At 32.3% G+C, this 19,666-nt stretch overlaps 3 protein-coding genes across 4 annotated transcripts; 2 read left to right on the plus strand and 1 right to left on the minus strand.

Annotated features, from left to right (window-relative positions):
* Positions 1–7,325: 7,325 nt before the first annotated feature.
* LOC133036287 (uncharacterized) lies at positions 7,326–8,492 on the plus strand. The gene has a single exon (XM_061112836.1). The coding sequence runs from the start codon at positions 7,326–7,328 to the stop codon at positions 8,490–8,492; it is 1,167 nt and encodes a 388-aa protein (XP_060968819.1).
* Positions 8,493–12,877: 4,385 nt separating this feature from the next.
* Positions 12,878–17,805, plus strand: LOC115709369 (uncharacterized). 2 transcript variants are annotated; one of them, XM_061112278.1, is made up of 7 exons: positions 12,878–13,084; positions 13,611–13,809; positions 14,454–14,577; positions 14,745–15,085; positions 15,306–16,032; positions 16,729–16,898; positions 17,166–17,805. In XM_061112278.1, the coding sequence occupies exons 1-7, from the start codon at positions 12,999–13,001 to the stop codon at positions 17,262–17,264; spliced, it is 1,746 nt and encodes a 581-aa protein (XP_060968261.1). In that variant the 5' UTR covers positions 12,878–12,998; the 3' UTR covers positions 17,265–17,805. The 2 variants fall into 2 exon arrangements, with proteins under 2 accessions (XP_060968261.1, XP_030493315.2); XM_030637455.2 differs by having other exon boundaries at positions 12,880–13,084; positions 16,699–16,898.
* Positions 17,437–18,969, minus strand: LOC115709370 (peptidyl-prolyl cis-trans isomerase CYP26-2, chloroplastic). Its single transcript, XM_030637456.2, has 2 exons — positions 17,933–18,969; positions 17,437–17,643 (listed from the first exon to the last, which is right to left on the minus strand). Exons 1-2 carry the CDS (start codon positions 18,796–18,798, stop codon positions 17,541–17,543), a joined length of 969 nt encoding a protein of 322 aa, XP_030493316.2. The 5' UTR covers positions 18,799–18,969; the 3' UTR covers positions 17,437–17,540.
* Positions 18,970–19,666: the final 697 nt, after the last annotated feature.

The following is a 19,666-nucleotide window of genomic DNA, read 5'->3' on the forward strand; positions in this document are numbered from 1 at the left end:
TAAAACCGCCTTAACATGGTCGGTTTTAGTGTCAATGGCAAACCGACCGATTAAACCGAGAACCGACCGAACATATATATTATATATAATATATATTATTTTTGTACATATTTAATATACAATTTTATTAAACTAATTTTACTTAGATCTTTTTTATTTAAAGTCTCAATTATTCATTATTTTATTTTATTATAATTTGATGCATTTACGTATTATATATACACATTCATAAAATAATACTAGTTTTTTAACATAACTCATTACCATATTAGTAGCACAAATAATTTGAACAAATTTTAAAAAGTTTATTTTACATTATTTATTTAACTAAGAAAGTTTTATTTTTAAATTATATGATATTTGATACAATAGTTTAATTTTTTAGTTTTCAAATAATTATAAAAAATTTAAAAACTTATTTTTTTTTTTTTAAAAAAAAAAGTTCGGTTTGGTCGGTTTAAACCAACCAAACCGTGGATTAAAACGGTCGGTTTTTTTATATTTTTATTATGGTCGGTTGGTTTTCGGATTAGAACCGTAAAAGTCGAAAACCGAATTTCGAATTTTTTTTGTGTAAAAACCGATCAAACCGACCATTGCTCACCCTTAAGAAATACCAAAAGAAAAATAAAAAGAAAAAGAAAAAGTGGGGTCCTTTACGTTGTCATTATTCAGTATATAGTTAATACCTTGACTAGAAATGAAATAAAAGAAAGAGAGCATCTTAAATGTTTTGACTGTCTTACCTTCAATAAGAGAGAGAAAGAGAGTCTGCAGAGTGTAAGCCTGTACGTCGTTCAGACTTAGACCAAGGACCATTCTATTCCAGTATTATCTCTTTCTCTTTTCTTCATGAAGAAACTCAAAAACAGGGTATCCACTTTGCAATTGACCATCTCCTTTTACTTCTTTACTTCTCTACACCCCAACATAAATTTTAGTTTGGAAAATTTGTTATTTCAATATATCTATATATATTAATATAAAGGAAAGCCTGTACGTGGCTTTTTATAATTTTTTTTTTTTTTTTCATATTTGTGTAATTTTTTAAGAGTACCATATTAATGTACTAAGAAAATATAATTATTCAATTAAATTTATTTTTTTGTAATAGTCTCACATTATTTAAAAAGTATAGTAAAACATTACACATACACTATAAATAAATTTTTTCTCGTAGTATTTTAATTTGTGTCAAAATATGTATTTTCTTCCTTGAGTCCTTAATTAATTGATTAAATTAGTTTATTCATTTAGTATGTGGCTTTCTATAATTTTTTCTGAATAAATATTATTGGGTGATTCTACAATGCACCCCCTTAAAAGGGATGTACTGATGCAACCCCTACTTGTTTTGGCATCTAGAAAAAATTTTGAGTCTAATTTTTTTTCATATTCCTGTACGTTATAGCTACTTAAGATATCTTACAAAATTTTAAGAAATTCGGAATAATTTACAATATAGAAAACAGTGTTCAAACAGTCAATTTTACACGCGTATAAAATAAAATAGTCACGCGTGGAACACACTGCTTGAATATAATTTTCGGCGTGTTAAACTTTTTCGAATTTCTTAAAATTTTGCAGGATGTCTTAAATAACTATAATTTACATGATCATAAGAAAAAATTGACTAAAATTTATTTCGGATACTAAAATAGATAGAGATGTATCGATATATCTCTTTCGGATACTAAATTAGTTTATTCATTTAGTATGTGGCTTTCTATAATTTTTTTCTAGATAAATACTATTCTGGGTCTTGAGTTTTGTAAAAGTTATCGATTGGACCCTCTATTTTGTTAAATGACAAAATAGACCTTGTATTTTCTAAAATTATACTAATAGGACCCTGAACTAATTTTTTTATCAAAATAAAACTTAATAATAATCTGATATCTGATCTAGAGATGTTATGACAAAACTAGTTAAATTTTTTGTATCTGTTCGTATTAAAAATTGTCTTAAAGTTGGTTATACTAAAAAAATAAAATTATTAAAAATTGAACTCAGGATCCTATTTTTACCATTTTATAAAATATAAGGTCAATTTTGTCATTTAACAAAACAGAGTATCATGGTCTAAAATGGTATTTACCTATTTTTTCTTCGGGAAAATTACATAAATATGGGATTTTGTAAAAAAGTTACAAAAATATGGCATTTATAGGTGTGCCACTTTTCTAAGGCATTTTTTACATTTAAGACTTTTTATGGTATTTGATATGCCATATTTTTGTAAACCTATTATCCATACCCATATTCATGTTTTTGTTTCTAATTTAATTAGTTTTATTTTTTTTTAGTTTATTTTACATTTACATTTTAAGGTTTCTTTCTATTTGGAAAATTTACACCAAATACTAACTTTTTTTTTTTCCAAACATTACATTTATAATTTGAGTTGCTGACTTTTTTTTTTCTTTCTCTTCTCTCTCTCTAATTTTCTTTTTTATTTTTTTTTCTAATTTCTCTTTGTCTCTCTTTTTTTTAAAAAATTTTTTTTCTCAAACTATTTTTTTCTCTTTATATATATAAATATATAATTAGTGTACATTTTTGTATCTTATTTTTTTACAGGAATTAAACTTTTTTTTTTTATTTAAACTACTATTTGTTTTTTTTTTGTTAAAAACTAATTATTTTATTAAAAATAACACAAAAAAAAAAAAACCAGTTTCATCAACATCATCATGGAAAAAAAGAACAATATAAAAAATCATAATCTGAAAAGAATACAAACTTCAAAAACTAGTTTCATCAACATTGAAAGAAACTAATAATTTCATTAAAAGAATAAAAAAAAATAGTTTCATCAACAAGATAATGAAAAAAATTACAATCTAAAAACGAAACTAACTTTAAAAACCAGTTTTATCAATATTAAAATAAACTAATTATTTCACTAAAAGAGACAAAAAAAAATAGTTTCATCAATAACATAATGAAAAATACACAATGCCTAATAACTAAACTTTTACAAACGATACTAAATTAAAAACCAGTTTTGAACATATAAATTTTATATCAATACCTAATAACCAAACTTCTAACTTCATTCTTTATTTTGGCATTTAATTTTTATTTGCTTGCTCAAAAAATAGAATTGATTTAAACATACATTATGTAGCAAATATAACAAAGAGAAACAAAAATTACAACCAAAGAGAAAAAAAGAAACAAAGAAAATTAAAGAGACAAAAATGCAATAAAAATCATAAAAGAATAAAAAAAAAATAGTGGAATGTGAGAAACTAGTTAGTAAAACAACCAAAATAAAAACAAACAAATAAAAACCAATTTCTTGAAATAATCAAATAAAAAATTGAAACTTAAAACTCTATTATGAACAACAATAAAAAAACCAGTTATGAAAACTAGTTATTTAAAAAAAAAAAAAACCAGTTATGAAAATAATATGTGTGTCAGAAACTGATTATTTAAAATAAAATAAAAATTGTTGTTCAAATATCATACAATAATAAAATTGGTTTTATACAAACTACAAAAAATACAGTAATATCATAAAAATAGAGCAACCCCATTACAGAACAGTTAAAACCTATGAAACCAGTTTCGACCTGTGAAACCAGTTTTGACGCTATAAAAAATTATAACAAAATATAAATGTTAATTATAAACTTAACTGAAACCAGTTTCATCAGACAATCAAATAAAAAAAATACACACACACACAAAAATACAAAAAAAAATATATATATATATATTAATCACAAATGTAATCAAAACAACACACCATGCATACCAATATTAAAAATAAAATATAAGTGTAAGTTTCGAACCTAGAAACAAAATAATAAAAAAGTAACTTAAAATAAAAATTTTGTAATAACATAATGAAACTATTTTTTTATTCCTTTAATGAAATTATTAGTTTCTTTCAATGTTGATGATACTGATTTTTAAAGTTTGTATTATTTTTAGATTATTTTTTTATATTATTTTTTTTTTCATGATGATGTTAATGAAACTGGTTTTTTTTTTTGTTCTGCTGCTTTTAATGAAATAATTAGTTTTTAACAAAATAACAAAGAAAAAAAAAACAAACAGTAGTTTAAATAAAAAACAAGTTTAATTTCTGTAAAAATAAAAAACAAGTTTAATTTCTGTAAAAAAAAAACAACATCTACACTTTAGATTATTTTTTTATTTATTTTAGTGTTTTATTTTTCAAAAAAAAAAAAATAATAAGAAACACAAATTTAAAGTTTTTTATGGCATTCCTTATGACTTTTTCCCATATTTGTAAGTTTTTTTTTTAAAAAAATGTCATATTTAGGGTAATTAAGTTTTTATGCCATATATATCAAAACATATCTTCATTTTCCCATATTTTTTTAAATAGCCATTTTTCTTCATTTTTTTTAAGTTTTTTGAGAGTATCATGTTAATGTACTAGGAAAACATGATTATTCAACTAAGTTCACTTTTTATAATAATGTCATATTGTTTAGAAAGTATAATGAGACATTACATACATTATAAATAAATGTTTTCTCATAGTATTTTAATTTATCCCAAAATATGTATTTTTTTCCTTGACTAATTGATTAAATTAGTCTTATTCAATTAATTAGTTATATTTTTTTTTTTAATTTATCCTAAAATATGTATTTTTCTCATTGACTAATTGATTAAATTAATTTATTCATTTAATTAGTTATAATTTTTTTTAAAAAAAAAAAATATCTATTCTATAGTCTATTACAATAACATACATTTTATATTTTATATAAAAATAAAATATATTTTTCATCTTATTTTTTAAGTTTGTGAGAATTTTATATTATTTTTCCCATATACATATTAATATAAAGGAAAGCACACAAGAGTGTAGGTGACTTTCTATAATTTTTTCTTCATATTTTTCTAATTTTTTTAAAAGAACCATGTTAATGTACTAAGAAAATATTATTATTTAACTAAGTTTATTTTTTGTAATAATCTCACATTATTTAGAAAATATAGTAGAACATTACATATACACTATAAATAAATCTTTTCTCATAGCATTTTAATTTGTCCCAAAATATTTATTTTCTTCCTTGACTAATTGATTGAATGAGTCTTATTCAATTAATTAATTATATTTTTTTTGTCCCAAAATATGTATTTTTCTCCTTGACTAATTGATTAAATTAGTTTATTCATTTAATTAGTTATATTTTTTTGTTTTCAAAAAAAATTATCTATTCTATAATAGTCTATTATAATAAAATACATTTTATATTTTATATAAAAATAAAATATATTTTTCATCTTATTTTTTAATTTTGTGAGAATTTCATATTATTTTTGACATGATTTCTATATCTATATATTAATATAAAGTAAAGTACACAAAAGAGTAGGTCCTTTCTATAATTTTTTTCTTTATATTTTCTAACTTTTTGAGAAAATTATGTTAATGTACAAAGAAAATATAATTATTCAATTTACATTTTGTAATAATCTCATATTATTCAGAAAGTATAGTAGGACATTACATATACACTATAAATAAATATTTTCTCATGCCATTTAATTTATCCCAAAATATGTATTTGAACTTACAACACATTTTCTTTTTGAGTGTAAGTGTAGTATCACTAACCTATGTCTATGACTACTCTTAAATGATAATTTAGACTTTATGTTTTGCAACATGAAATATAGCAATATCATGAGTCCAATATTAGTGAAAATAATTATAGTTAAGATAGATTAGAAATCGGATCATAATTGTTAATGAAGGTTAGGAAGAGAAAGTTTTAAGGTTAGTAAAAATTTTTTTGATTATAATTAGACTTAGTGTATCGTTATATTTATATTGTAAATGTTCAGAAATATGATTTTTTAGTAACTTTTTTTTTCTTGGTAATTAAAATTTTACATGGATTAAAAAAAATACATAATTAGTATACTTCTAAATTATGAATAAAGTATTCTTACATTCATTTTAATTTGCCTAAAAATACATGGCTGATTTATTATTTAATATTGCCTAATTAGTTGTAATCTTTTTTATTATTATTTTGAGTCATCAAATCAACTCTACATATTTATTTAATATATTTATATACTCATTTAATAAATAAAAAATACTTAATATATGAATTTTTAAAATAAAAAATACAAAAAAAAATAATCATAAATAAAATTTGATTTTTCAATAATTATAATGATTCTACGAGGCACGATATAATTATAATGATCCCGCAATTGCACAACCAACTTCATATGGTATTTATCATTTTAATTATTACTAAAGAGTAAGACAAATAAATATTTCGATGTAGAAGCAATTAACCATATGAATCGTGATCTACCTTTTTATTATTCCCATTTAAGACATATTTTTCTCATCCACATAATTTATTATAATTAATCTTCTTATTAAATATTTTATATAGATCAATTTTATCATTAATATTTTTATATAAATCCCTCATTTTTTTAGTTTTTAAAAATAGATAATATTGTGACGCCCTTTTTTATCGTTGTCATCTTATGAAATAAAATGTAAAAAACTTTCTGTTATACCCGAAATTCGGCTAGAGGACACGTGTCAAGATAAAGGGAATGTAAATTGGTGCAATATCTTTTTATAGAATAACTTATTAATTACGTAAGTATCAGAGTATATTTGTAACCCGCTGACTATAAGGTCTTATGAGAGGAATCAATATACAAACTGACACTTAGTGTATTAACGAGAAACCATACGTCGCTAAAAGTGAATAGCGAGGCACCGGAGGAAAGTGACACATACCTTAGCTTGCAATAAGCAAACTAAGTGTAAAAGTCGGATCGGCTCGAAGAATAAGTATGCGAGATGACCATCTCGCTATGAGAAGACTTCCTGTAGCTTCCTGTAACTATTGATTGATTGATTGATTGATATTGATATTGATATATTGATTGGTCGAGATCATGCTTTTCCAAAACTAAACAAAGGTAGTCAGTTTCAAATAAATATTTTTTTTTTTAATTTTTTATTTTTTTTTTATTTTGACCGTTTTTTTACTTGGAAGAGAGAAATAAATAAGCTGTTTAGTTAATAAACTACCTCGTGAAACCTATTAGATTACTTACCAATTAGTTTGTTAGTCGGTTATTTCTGTTAAGGCATATTGTTAGAATTTAGTTAATTGGGTTGTAACTGTGAGCTAAGTCTACCTTGTTGTATTGCCTATATAAGGTTCTATTCTGTAACAAACAGAATTATTCAATACAATTACACCAGAACAGAGTATTTGCTCTGCATTTTTCTCTCTGATTTCTTGTTCTCTCACATGGTATCAGACGTAACTTTGCCATCGTCCATGGCTAGACCTTCAACAAGATCTCAGAATGGTATTCCACCACCTACTACAGATCACCCCTCATCGGACAATCCCGATGTCACTTCCGCCCCTGCAACTGGTCCCGTTGCTAATCCTCCTCAGATCGATTCAAGATCTAGATCTCACAACGTCACCGACAACAACGTTGATGCCTCTGACCATCAATCTCCAAGAAACGAAGCGATACCAATCCCTAATCGCAGGTCTTCTGATCGCACCACCATTGACAACGCCTCAAGCCCTTTCTTCCTCAGCTCCGGTGATCATCCTGGGCTGGTCCTCGTGTCCACCGTTCTCACTGGAGTCAACTACCAATCTTGGAAGCGTGGCATCATGATGGCGCTTGCTGCAAAGAACAAAATTGCGTTCATTGATGGCTCAATCCCACGGCCTGAATCTGGTAACACTCTTCTCCCATCTTGGTTGCGTTGTAACAATATGGTGATGTCCTGGTTAGTCAATTCTGTTTCACCTGAAATCGCTCAAAGTATTATGTACTTTGATCAAGCCACCGATATGTGGCAAGATATAGCTGAAAGGTTCAATGAGGGCAATGGACCCCGTGTTTTCCAGCTCCAAACCCAGCTAACTCGTCTCCAACAAGGTGACAATTCCGTCACCTCTTATTTTACGAAACTCAAATCCATATGGGATGAGCTGAAAGAATTTCAGCCTAATACTACATGTTCTTATGGTGCAATGAAGATATTCCTTGACTATTACAATCGAAACCAAGTCTTGCAATTTCTCACTGGCTTGAACGAGTCATATGCCTCGGTTCGAGCCCAAATCTTGTTAAATGAACCACTGCCGAACCTCTCTCGAGTCTTTGCTATGATAGTTCAAGAAGAACGTCAACGCACTCTCGGATCTTCGGAAAACCCACCTCTTGCCTCTTCGGTTCGCCCACCACCTACTAATCCTCCAAGAAGCAAAAAACCCCGGCCTTCTTGTTCTCACTGTGGTAAACCAGGTCACCTTGTGGATAAATGTTTTTTCCTCCATGGTTTCCCACCTGGTTATGGGGACAAAAAGAAGGCTGATAAAGGAAAGGCTCCAGCCAATCACACCTCCTCTACACCGATTGCAAATCACACAACAGCCCCCAATATCCTGCTGATCTTACATCACAATGTCAACAATTAATATCCCTTCTTAGCCAGCAGCTTAGCCAAGCAACTCCATCTGCTGAAAATACACCAGCTGCTTCGAATATGGCCGGTAATATCATTTCTCAATTTTCTTTTGATTGGATTCTTGATAGTGGTGCCACCCACCATATGTGTTCAAATATATCTTGTTTTACATCTTTCAATAACACATCTTTTCCTAAACATGTAGTTTTACCTACTGGTGGGTTGGTACAAGTCACAAAATGTGGCACAGTTTGCATCAATAACTCTCTTGTTTTGCATAATGTCCTATATGTACCTCACTTCCGAATCAACCTCCTGTCTATCAATGATTTAGTTTCTAATACACCCTACAATGTCCTTTTTAAAACTAATTCATGTATTATACAGGATCCTTCTCGGAAGGTGGTGATTGGGATAGCTAAGAAACATGACAAATTGTACCTCCTATCTCAAGACAAACCACTTGCTGCTGCCTCTAATCAATCTTCTTTCGATTTATATACATCCAATGTAAACCAATGGCACAATCGCCTTGGTCATCCATCATTGTATATTTCGAATTTTATAAATAAAAAGATTGACAATTCTTTCATTCCCAATTCTAATACTTTTTGTCATATATGTCATTTAGCTAAACAAAAGAGACTCCCTTTTGTCTCAAATAATAATTTTGCAATGACAAATTTTGACTTAATTCACATGGATATATGGGGACCATTCCAAATAATAAGTATAGAAGGTTATAGGTATTTTTTGACCATTGTTGATGATCATTCCCGCTTTACATGGACTTATATGCTAAAAGCAAAATCGGATGTTAAAACTATCATACCAGATTTTTTTAACATGATTTGCACTCAATTTTCCACCTCCATTAAGGCTGTCAGATCCGACAATGCCAAGGAATTAAATCTTACTTCGTTTTATGCCTCAAAGGGCATAATTCACTATCACTCATGTGTTGAAAAACCACAACAAAATTCTATGGTTGAAAGAAAACATCAACACATAATAAATGTTGCTCGAGCTTTAAGCTTTCAATCCCATTTACCATTGACTTACTGGTCTTATCTCATATCTACGACCACTTATCTCATCAACCGAACCCCTTCTAAACTCCTCAAAGGTCTTACATCCTTTGAAACTCTTTATAAAAAAAGTCCCAACTATGAACACCTTCGATCCTTTGGTTGCTTGGCATATGGATCCACTTTAGAATCCAAACGCCATAAATTCTCTCCTAGAAGTCGGGCATCTATATTCATTGGCTACCCTATGGGAATGAAAGCTTACACCCTTTTAGACATTGAATCCAAACAAATTTATATTTCCCGCGATGTTGTGTTTCATGAACACATTTTCCCTTTTTCTAACATCACCTCACCTCAGGAAATAGACATTTTTTTCTCCCCATCCGTGTTACCAAACCAGCAACCAGTAACACAAAACCAGCCCACTGCTGAAATACAAACAATAGCTGCTGTTGCAGCCAACAAAAAACAAGTTGATGCAGTCTATTTCCATACTGCTACAGCCCCTACAGTGGCCACCGATGCCACAAACAACATACCTCTTGCTGCACAAAAATTACCTACTGCCACTATGCATACTGATGCAGCAAACACAACTCTTGATGATGCAACAAACACACCTACTGCTATATCCCCACTCACGGCTACTGATATAGCCGACACACCACATATAATTCCCAATCCAAGTATCACAAAAACTCATCACAAGGTAGCTACCAAAAATCCAAGTATCACTACCACAACAAACGGTCGCATTCTCACTAAACCACCACACTTAAAAGACTATGTTTTTCATGCCTCTTCCACAGCCTATCCAATTGAATCTTTTTTATCATATATAAAACTGAATCCTCAGTTTCGCGCCGCTGTCTTAGCTGCATACACACATAGTGAACCAAAAAATTATGAAAAGGCATCTCAATTCAAACATTGGCTTCAAGCCATGGATTGTGAGACTCAAGCTCTTGAAAAAAATAAAACTTGGATTATAACCAAGCTACCCCCCGGCCATAAAGCCATCGGTTGCAAATGGGTATACAAAGTTAAATACAATGAAGCTGGTGAAGTTGTGAGGTTTAAAGCCCGGCTAGTTGCTAAAGGCTTTAACCAAAGAGAAGGAATTGATTTCTCTCAAACTTATGCACCTGTTGCAAAGTTTAATACTCTGAAAATCTTCCTTGCACTCGCTGCCATAAACAATTGGACCATTCACCAATTAGATATCAATAATGCCTTCCTTCATGGAGATCTTCATGAAGAAGTATACATGAAGATACCTCCTGGATACAATGCTCCTCCAAACACTGTTTGCAAGCTCAATAAGAGCATTTATGGGCTTAAACAAGCCTCCCGACAATGGTACGCCAAACTTAGTGCTACTCTCATAAAGGATGGCTTTCAACAATCTCAATCTGACAATTCCTTATTCATTAAACGCACTTCCTCCTTTTTTATGGCTGTCCTTGTGTATGTTGATGACATGATTATTGCTAGCAACAATACTACTGCCATAACCAACTTCAAACGCAACTTAGACATTCAATTCAAGTTAAAAGACCTTGGTAAACTTCGGTTTTTCCTTGGTCTTGAAGTTGGCCGAACTAAAGACGGAATATTCATTTCCCAAAGACATTTCACTTTGCAATTATTAAATGACACCGGGTACACCGACACCAAGCCTGCCTCTACCCCCATGGATGTCAACTTGAAACTTAGCAAAGACAAAGGGACCCCTTTACCCGACCCCACTCTCTATCGAAGTCTAATTGGTAAGCTTATCTACCTTACCATTACTAGACCCGACATTTCTTATGCCGTGAATCATCTTAGTCAGTTTTTGGCTTGCCCTCGGCTCCCTCACTTACATGCCACACATCGCATATTACAATATCTCAAAAAAACCCCTGGTCAAGGGTTATTTTTTCCTTCTCATGCAGTCCCCACCCTCACGGCATATGCAGAAACTAGCTTATCTCCAGCAAATGTTCAAGTTTCTTTCTTTGCTGATGTCGATTGGGGTAGCTGCCAAGATACTAGACGTTCAATCTCTGGATATTGCATCTTTCTTGGCAACTCTTTGGTTTCATGGAAATCAAAAAAACAACAGGTAGTCTCCCGTTCCTCTGCTGAAGCCGAATACCGGGCTATGGCCAATGCAACCTCTGAACTCACATGGCTCCTTGCTTTACTCAAAGATTTTGGCGTCTCCCATACTACACCAGCCAACATGTATTGTGACAACACCGCTGCCATCCACATCAGTGAGAATCCAGTTTATCATGAACGGACAAAACATGTAGAGATAGATTGTCACTTCATACGCGAAAAAGTTCAGCAAGGATCTCTCAAACTTCTTCATGTGCCTTCTCAACAGAACTTAGCCGACATCTTCACCAAGCCTTTACTTCCAAATCAGTTTTCTACCTTAGTCTCCAAGATGGGTGTACTTGACATCTACACTCCATCTTGAGGGGAGCTATTAGATTACTTACCAATTAGTTTGTTAGTCGGTTATTTCTGTTAAGGCATATTGTTAGAATTTAGTTAATTGGGTTGTAACTGTGAGCTAAGTCTACCTTGTTGTATTGCCTATATAAGGTTCTATTCTGTAACAAACAGAATTATTCAATACAATTACACCAGAACAGAGTATTTGCTCTGCATTTTTCTCTCTGATTTCTTGTTCTCTCACAAAACCCAATCACATCAACGTCTTATTCTGTGAGAGTGGTTCGGTTCGGCTCAACGATGTCCTCCGTTTCAGATTTTTGTTTTCATTTATTAATTTACTATTATTAGTTTAATTTCAATTAATATTTTTATGGGGTTAGAATTATAAGGAGTTCATCCCTTAATTAATTTTAATGTTGTGATCGTGTTTATTTGTTGAAACTAATTTAGTTTTTCCATTAGTCTTGTCTTTGATATGGTTTTTTAGTCTTTTTCTTTTAGTTTTTTTTTTTGGTTCGAGTCTTGTCTTTTGGCATGGGTTGTGTAGCTCAGAATCATCATGGTGCTATGGTAGAAGCATTCAAGAAGGGGAAGATTGGATGTGTTCAACTCGAAATTGCTGAGATAATAGACATTAAAGAAGCATTGAGTTAGATTGCAACTCATTCGTGGAATAGAGTCATGTTGGAAACAGATAGCTTGGTGTTGGAAACAGATAGCTTGCTGTGTCTAAGCGATTCAGAGCGGATTTTATGCCTTCACAATTTGTGTTTTGTAAAACGATCTGTAAATAAGTTGCTAATTGCTTGGCAAGATACTATTGTTTCTCTAGAGGTCGTGTTCCTCTGAAGTGAGTTTTATTTATTTTTTGTTGAATGAATTTATTAATTAATACAATTTTTATTAAAAAAAAAAAAACGCTTTAGTTTGAAGATCTCCCTGTCTTTCTCTACCAAACTCTCTTTCACTTCGTTAATAGTTTCACTTTCACTTATTCTGTACTATTGTAAGTAAGGCCTTCGACGATTACGGACATGGACGATTCAGACAGGAGGTTTCATGCCCTAATGGACAGGATATTCAACACTCCCAAGAAGGGTCAGAAAGAATCCCCTTCCAGGTTTGTTTTTTTTTCCCTTCTCCGTTTGGTTCCTGAGAAACGCAAAATTGATTTGGTTTCCGTTATTTTTTGTGCCTAATGTTTATTTTGGGCTTCCTTTTATGTTAAAATCGATGTGTTCGTAGGTTTTTTTTCTAATAGAAATTTAGAATCGATGTGTTGTTAGGTTGATTAAGAGAAATTTAGCTTTAGTTTAAATGTTTTGTCTCGTTTACTGTGCCGTCTAATTGTTCTCTTTCCGATTAATCGCGTTTTAAACAACCTAACGTAGCTTCAAGAACTATGTCGAATTCGTTATTTTTCTTACAGTAGTTTACACTTTGATATACATTTATTGAACTAGCTTCTTCTTGCTGTATCGAAATTTTTACAGAGTATGCTCCAAACCTTTTTGCGAAACTAATTATGATACAATCTTTGATATGAGTTCACAAATTTGTGAATCCTGTATTTTTTTTTTTAATTTTTTTTTGGTTCATTTGTTTTGTTTTTATTGAGTTTTTTCTTTCTTTCTTTCTGTTATTAGTTCATCGGATTTACAAACACCGAGGGGTGAAAAGCTTGCGGATTCGCCGTCTTCATTGGCATTGATGGAATCAAATGTAGGTGGTAATGTCAGAGCTGGACCGTCCTATCAGGGTCCAGAGTGTAGGCCATGGGACCGTGGAGATCCTATGCGGAGATTAGCCACATTCAAATCGATGACATGGTTTGCTAAACCCGAGGTATGGTTCTTCTACTTCTGTCATCCAATTTGATAGCCTTGTGCCTTTTTCTGTTTTTAGTTTCTAGTCAGGAATAAATTTCTGAATTTGTACCTTTAGTATGTTGGTGCTGGAACTGTAAATGTTCTTTTTATTGTAGCTTCTCGAATAAGCTTGCATGGCACACCTTTATTCTGAGGTTCTTCATTCAGTTCTAGAGTGGTATGAAGTAGGAGCATATCACAAGTAGGAAAGAGTTCGGTTTAAGTATTGCTTTTGTGGCAAGTACTCATAGAAGATAAACGTGATTAGAAAAATGCAACCTTTTAATGTTGTGTGTTTACTTCTGTGCTCTGGAAGTTGACAGTCATGGAAGCATATAATTCTTGCAAACGTTACTTTGAATAATGCTCTCATTTAATCTTTTCTTGTTTGAAAAGATAGTCTGTTTCTCTTGAGAAAATTTTAGGAACATCTATGTAGGTTTTTGAATGGTAGAAGGCCGTTCTTTTTTATATTGTGTTGGGAACACTAATGTCCTTATCAAGCTCATTTCATTGCTGCAATTAACCCTCAAGCTGTGCTGATAACCTTACTGAATAGTTTCATTTATCCGGCTTGGTTAAAAAAATTCTAATTTTTCTAACTTCTCTGTTTACTATCAGGTAGTAAGTGCCTTAAATTGTGCTAGAAGAGGTTGGATCAATGTAGACATGGACACCGTAGCTTGTGAAACATGTGGGGCTCGTTTACTTCTTTCTACACCTTCAGCTTGGAATCAGCAGCAAGGTATGCTTGGTTTATCTTCTACCAAGTTCGGATTCATCCTAAGTATTCCAAATAATGGTCTAGTTGCCTATATTTTGCTATATTTGTAAATGGAGTGGAATCACCATAATTTGTTATTGGTTTCATTAGTATGACATTTATTTGTTTTCTCCATAATTTTCTGTCAGTTGAGAAGTCGGCTGCAGTATTCAGCTTAAAACTGGACAAAGGGCACAAATTACACTGTCCTTGGATTGATAATGTCTGTGCTGAGAAGTTGGTTCAATTTCCACCAACACCACCTCCAATTTTAGTTGATAAATTTAAAGAACGTTGCTCTGCTCTCATGCAACTCTCTGCTCTTCCTGTTATTTCATCGTCAGCCTTTGAGTACATGAGAAGTCCTCAACTTGAGCAAATTATTGAACAATCTTTAGTGCTGGAGTGTGAGAATGGTTGTGCAGACATGTCAAGAGTAGAGTACCTCAGAGATGAACATGATGTGGATTCTGAGAAGAAATATTATCAGGTTCAAGTCCTACACATGTTTTCATTTGTAACTGTCATTACAGGCAAATGATTGCTTTCTTCGCATATGATATTTTATTAGCATGTTGATGAATGTGAACTCACTGACTGTAACAGTAAACACATTCTCAATTGTTCTTCTCTTGATTGTTGGTATGTGTGCAACTTGAGTATTTTAATTTTAATGTTAATTTTTTAATTTTTATTAATATAATTTTCAGGCACAGAAGCTTATAAGTTTATGTGGCTGGGAACCACGCGTACTGCCTTACACAGTGGATACTGGGAATAAATCAAGTCAACCCTCAAAAGAAAATGTGCCAGAGTCACCTAATTCAGCTGCTCATGATCTGAATACCGAAATCCATGTGCTATCTACTAGAATTAATGAGCCTACAGAGGCAAATGAGAATTCCAACAGTCCTTATATGCCACGATCTGATCCCAATTCGGCTGCTCTAGATTGCAGGCTCTGTGGAGCTAGTGTAGGATTATGGGCTTTCTGTACAGTACCAAGGCCTATGCCTATGGAACTGATCCAGCTGGTAGGATATGGAGAAATAAATGGTGGAAACCATTCTGAAATCAATGATTCTCGCACCGAAACTAATTCCATAAAAAGGGGAGAGATTATACTTGCTGATTCAGATATTACAACATTGACTAAAGAGAGACATCAAAGTTTAAATCTGACTATTGCAGGGGGTCCTCCACCAACAAAACAGAACTTTAAAGCTACAGTTTCCTTGCCTGTTATTGGTCGGAATCTTAGGGCTCGATTTTTTTCTGATTCTAAATCGAGGGATCCTGTAGTCTCTGATCAAGAAAAAGAACATGTCAATGAAAATGGTGATGACCAAAACACATCAGGTGTAACAGGTAACAGTGGGGATGGTGAAGGCGAGTTGCATATTCCTGTAAACAACGGTCTTGTTTCTCATGATACTGGTAAGCAATATTATCATTTTGTTCTTTTCTTTTGATCATGAATGGCTGACTTGAAATGTCATGCTTGTCTGTGTGGTTTATTGAAGTTCTCCAATTTTTGGCATCTGGTTTTCTTCGAAATATGTAAATATGTGTTCATATTGCCTTGTTTCTGTGCAAAGTTCTTCTGTGATAATCATTAAATTTTAATTGATTAGTGTGTCTGCTCATAAGTTTCATATATGACACCTATCGAGCCATTTTTAGGCAAGTGGTTGTTGAATTCTACAAACGTTGGAGAAACTCTCATGGTTTTTGAAAGAAAGGGTTTCGTTGTTTCTGGTCACTACTGTGATGTATTCTTTGTTTCATTTTTATTTCAATTTATTTAACTAGAGGTAATATCTAATTATATGTTATCTTGTGGGCATCAAAAAGATAAACAATTGGTTTTTAGGAGTTCTTTGGCAAACCCAATTTTGACCTCTCGGGTCTATTAATGTAGTGGCTCTTATTTTATGAGTTCTTTTGATAGTGATGACTGCATTATAATGAATCAGAGCTTTGATAGATATTCAATTTGTCAGTCTTTTAAGAGCTCTTCTTTCAAGAAGCTTCCTGGTCTTTTTTTGCCTCAATGAAACTGAGAAAACATTTTTGACAATCCTTCTCCGTCTTCCTTCTCAGGGAGCAATCTAATAAAACAAGTGTCATCAGATAATAAAATGGAGCTTGATCCCGTCAGGCAGCACAGACATTTTTGCCCCTGGATTGCATCAACAGGCAAGGGGACACCTGGATGGAAACAGACACTATCTGCTTTACAACGTCAGCAAAGGAGTTCACCACCTTCATCTGAGAGATCTCCATTGTCATCTATTATTAAGGTATTTCTTGACCTTCATTCTTGCTAGCGTAAGTGAAGTGCTAGGTTGTCGAAGATAAAACATCTCATACTTGCACTTGATTAATTCACTGCCATAAATTACATTCGGCCATGTTCAAACCTGTTCTGAGTATGATAAACGCACAAACACTATTAAGATATCTGCTCACGCTATGTGCTTGCTTTCTCCTTTGCATGTCATTTTTAGTATATTGTTATGGAACTGTTATTTGACCAACTGTTCCTTTGCATTATAACATTTCTGCAGGTAGACGATCCCCTTGCATCTGTTAGAAATATTTTTATGTCTCCATCTGCCAAAAAAAGGAAGTGTGATGTTTTATCAACCCCAACTACTGAGAAATAGGCAAGGATTGGAGATCTCATGTTTGGTGAAATGATCAGATGAAAGTTAATTTCTCTGATCATTGATCTCTTATCTTCAGTTAATTTATCTGCATTTGCTGCCAAACTACTGCTTGGATGAACATGGTGAAACTTCCATTGGAGAATGACACATTACCTGCTAGGCTTCGAAATTCAAGAATTTGGTATCGAGAGGTTCTTTAAAGCAAGATAAGCGGATAATTGTACTACATTATTGTGTTGCTCAAAAACAAAAAGAGATGCAAATATCATTGTGTTACTCCAGCAAGCCACAATTTTTCACTACCACCTTTGAGTAAGGGCGATTGAAACCTCTTTCTGCAACAACGGCTCTCTTGTCACCTATGAGCTTGGCCACCCTTCACAAGTGGACAAAATTGTTGTTAGTGCATTTATTGAGAGGCTAAAAAGGAGTGTCTGAAAATTTGTGCTGTCATGGTTTGTAAGAAAATAATCGAGACTTTGAATTATACATTTTTAATCCTTTCCATATTAATATCACACAATTTTGATTGCTTTAATTAATATGATATGCAAGAGCAAGCAGCTCTTACAGGCGCTAGTATTTAACAATGAGGAGTGTATTATGACAATGTGCAGAGACAGAGAACTCATTTAAAAATATAAGACTTGAAGCAATTAACTTACCTAAAATAAGGGGAGCTGGTGTTCTCCTGCACAGTCTTGACCTTGCTGATCTTCTCCACGACTTCCATCCCTTCCAAGACTTTCCCCACCACCAAAGCCGAGTCATCCAGCTCCGGTGAGTCTTTCATGGTGATGATGAACTCTGTCCCATTCGGAGCGGCCTTGACCTCCTCCTCATCAATCTCAAGCTTCCCTCCTCTTGCAACCAACTTCTGTTTCGGAGGTGGCCTCGAAGGATCTCTGACAACAAGGCTCACTGTCCCAGCCACGTTTTTGATTCCAGAGCATTTTTCCTTGGCTCTTTCCCACTCTTCAAGAAGATTTTGGGCCTCTAAATTGCTTCCAGTTCTGCTCGCCATCTCTGCGTCAACACCATAGGATCTCACCCCGCCATGCTGAACATAACCAGGCATGATTTTGACAAACTCCTTCCTTCTGTAGCTGATTCCAGCTGAACCACTAACAAGGTTAGCTAATCTAGTAGCTCCAAGTGGAGTGTCGTTTCCGTACATCCCAATCACAATCCGACCCACTGGTTCTCCATCAATGGATATATCTAGAAACGCTCTCTTTGTTAAGTTCTTGTCACCACAAATAGAAGCAGAGTTGGTATCATTCTCATTTTCTTCAGCTTTTGCTTCAGACGATCTGAATGGCTCTACGCCACCTTGAAATCCCAAGAGGAAAAGCAAGAGAGAATTGGTACGGATTGTGAGCTGCCGCCGTGAGAATTTGCAGCATTGTTTAAACTTGGAATAAGATTGGGAAGTGGGTAACTCTTGGACTTGTGGATTAGCCAATGTTGATGGTGTTGGAGGAGGAAGGAACTGAGTTGAGGGCTGCAAGAACTTTGGGCTCTGTAGCATCTTTTTTCGTTTGGCTTCTTTTCTTTCTCTCTTCAGTGAATATCCCTTTCCTTTACTCTTTTTCTGGTTGATTTTTTCTGTTCTTTTTCCTCCTTTTTTCTTCTTGGGTTCTTAGCATGTAAAGAGATTTTCGTGGATAAGAAAGTTCCAAAATCCAATCCATATTTGCTTTATAAATGTCTATATTATGTGGCACTTAGTATTACTTGCTATCAATACCCATAAATAAATGCGCAAAAAATTATTTTCCTTAATGGAATAAAAACAAGTATTAGTAAATCTGTTTTTCTCCATCAAAAAATAAAATAAAATTGCTTTGATCTATGTTTATAAAATTTTATTTTCCACATGTTTGGTAAATCCAAAGTAAAAATAATTAAAATTGTTCATCATTTTTTTTTAAATTATAAAACAAAATAAATTCAAAATCTTAAAATTCATGCCAAAAAAAAACTTATTAGGGAAATCAAATTTTAACATGTATTTTTTTTATTTTTAGTCTTTATTTTCGATTGAGTATTTAAGGGAAGAGTAATTTGCAGGCGATAATACCAAATATTGTTATAATATATAATATGAAAATACAGTATATATGAATGATATGTAATGCGAAATAAACTAAAAACATATTGAAATGTATATGCAATGAAAGATCGAAATACTTCCAGCTATTGATCTTTGAGCTTCAATCCCTGTGATAGCTTCGGTATTGGAGTTCGGGCTTCCTTGCTCTCTCAAATCTCTTTAGATGGAATTTTACTGTATAAACATAATGAGTGAGGAGCTCGGGGACCGAGACCCTATATTTATAAGTGAGATACTCCATCAGTATTTGCTCCACATCAATTGTCAGAATATTTTGACAATT

Source organism: Cannabis sativa, chromosome 3 (assembly GCF_029168945.1).
Source record: "Cannabis sativa cultivar Pink pepper isolate KNU-18-1 chromosome 3, ASM2916894v1, whole genome shotgun sequence".
In the NCBI taxonomy this organism is placed as follows: domain Eukaryota; kingdom Viridiplantae; phylum Streptophyta; class Magnoliopsida; order Rosales; family Cannabaceae; genus Cannabis; species Cannabis sativa.

Coding starts and splice junctions, on each gene's coding strand:
- LOC115709370 (XM_030637456.2), bottom strand. CDS start 18,798: ATGCTACAGAGCCCAAAGTTCTTGCAGCCCTCAACTCAGTTCCTTCCT. Junction 17,644..17,932: donor ACCAGCTCCCCTTATTTTAG/GTAAGTTAATTG, acceptor CCACTTGTGAAG/GGTGGCCAAGCTCATAGGTG.
- LOC133036287 (XM_061112836.1), top strand. CDS start 7,326: ATGGCTAGACCTTCAACAAGATCTCAGAATGGTATTCCACCACCTACT.
- LOC115709369 (XM_030637455.2), top strand. CDS start 12,999: ATGGACGATTCAGACAGGAGGTTTCATGCCCTAATGGACAGGATATTC. Junction 14,578..14,744: donor AGCTTGGAATCAGCAGCAAG/GTATGCTTGGTT, acceptor ATTTTCTGTCAG/TTGAGAAGTCGGCTGCAGTA. Junction 16,899..17,165: donor CATTGTCATCTATTATTAAG/GTATTTCTTGAC, acceptor ACATTTCTGCAG/GTAGACGATCCCCTTGCATC.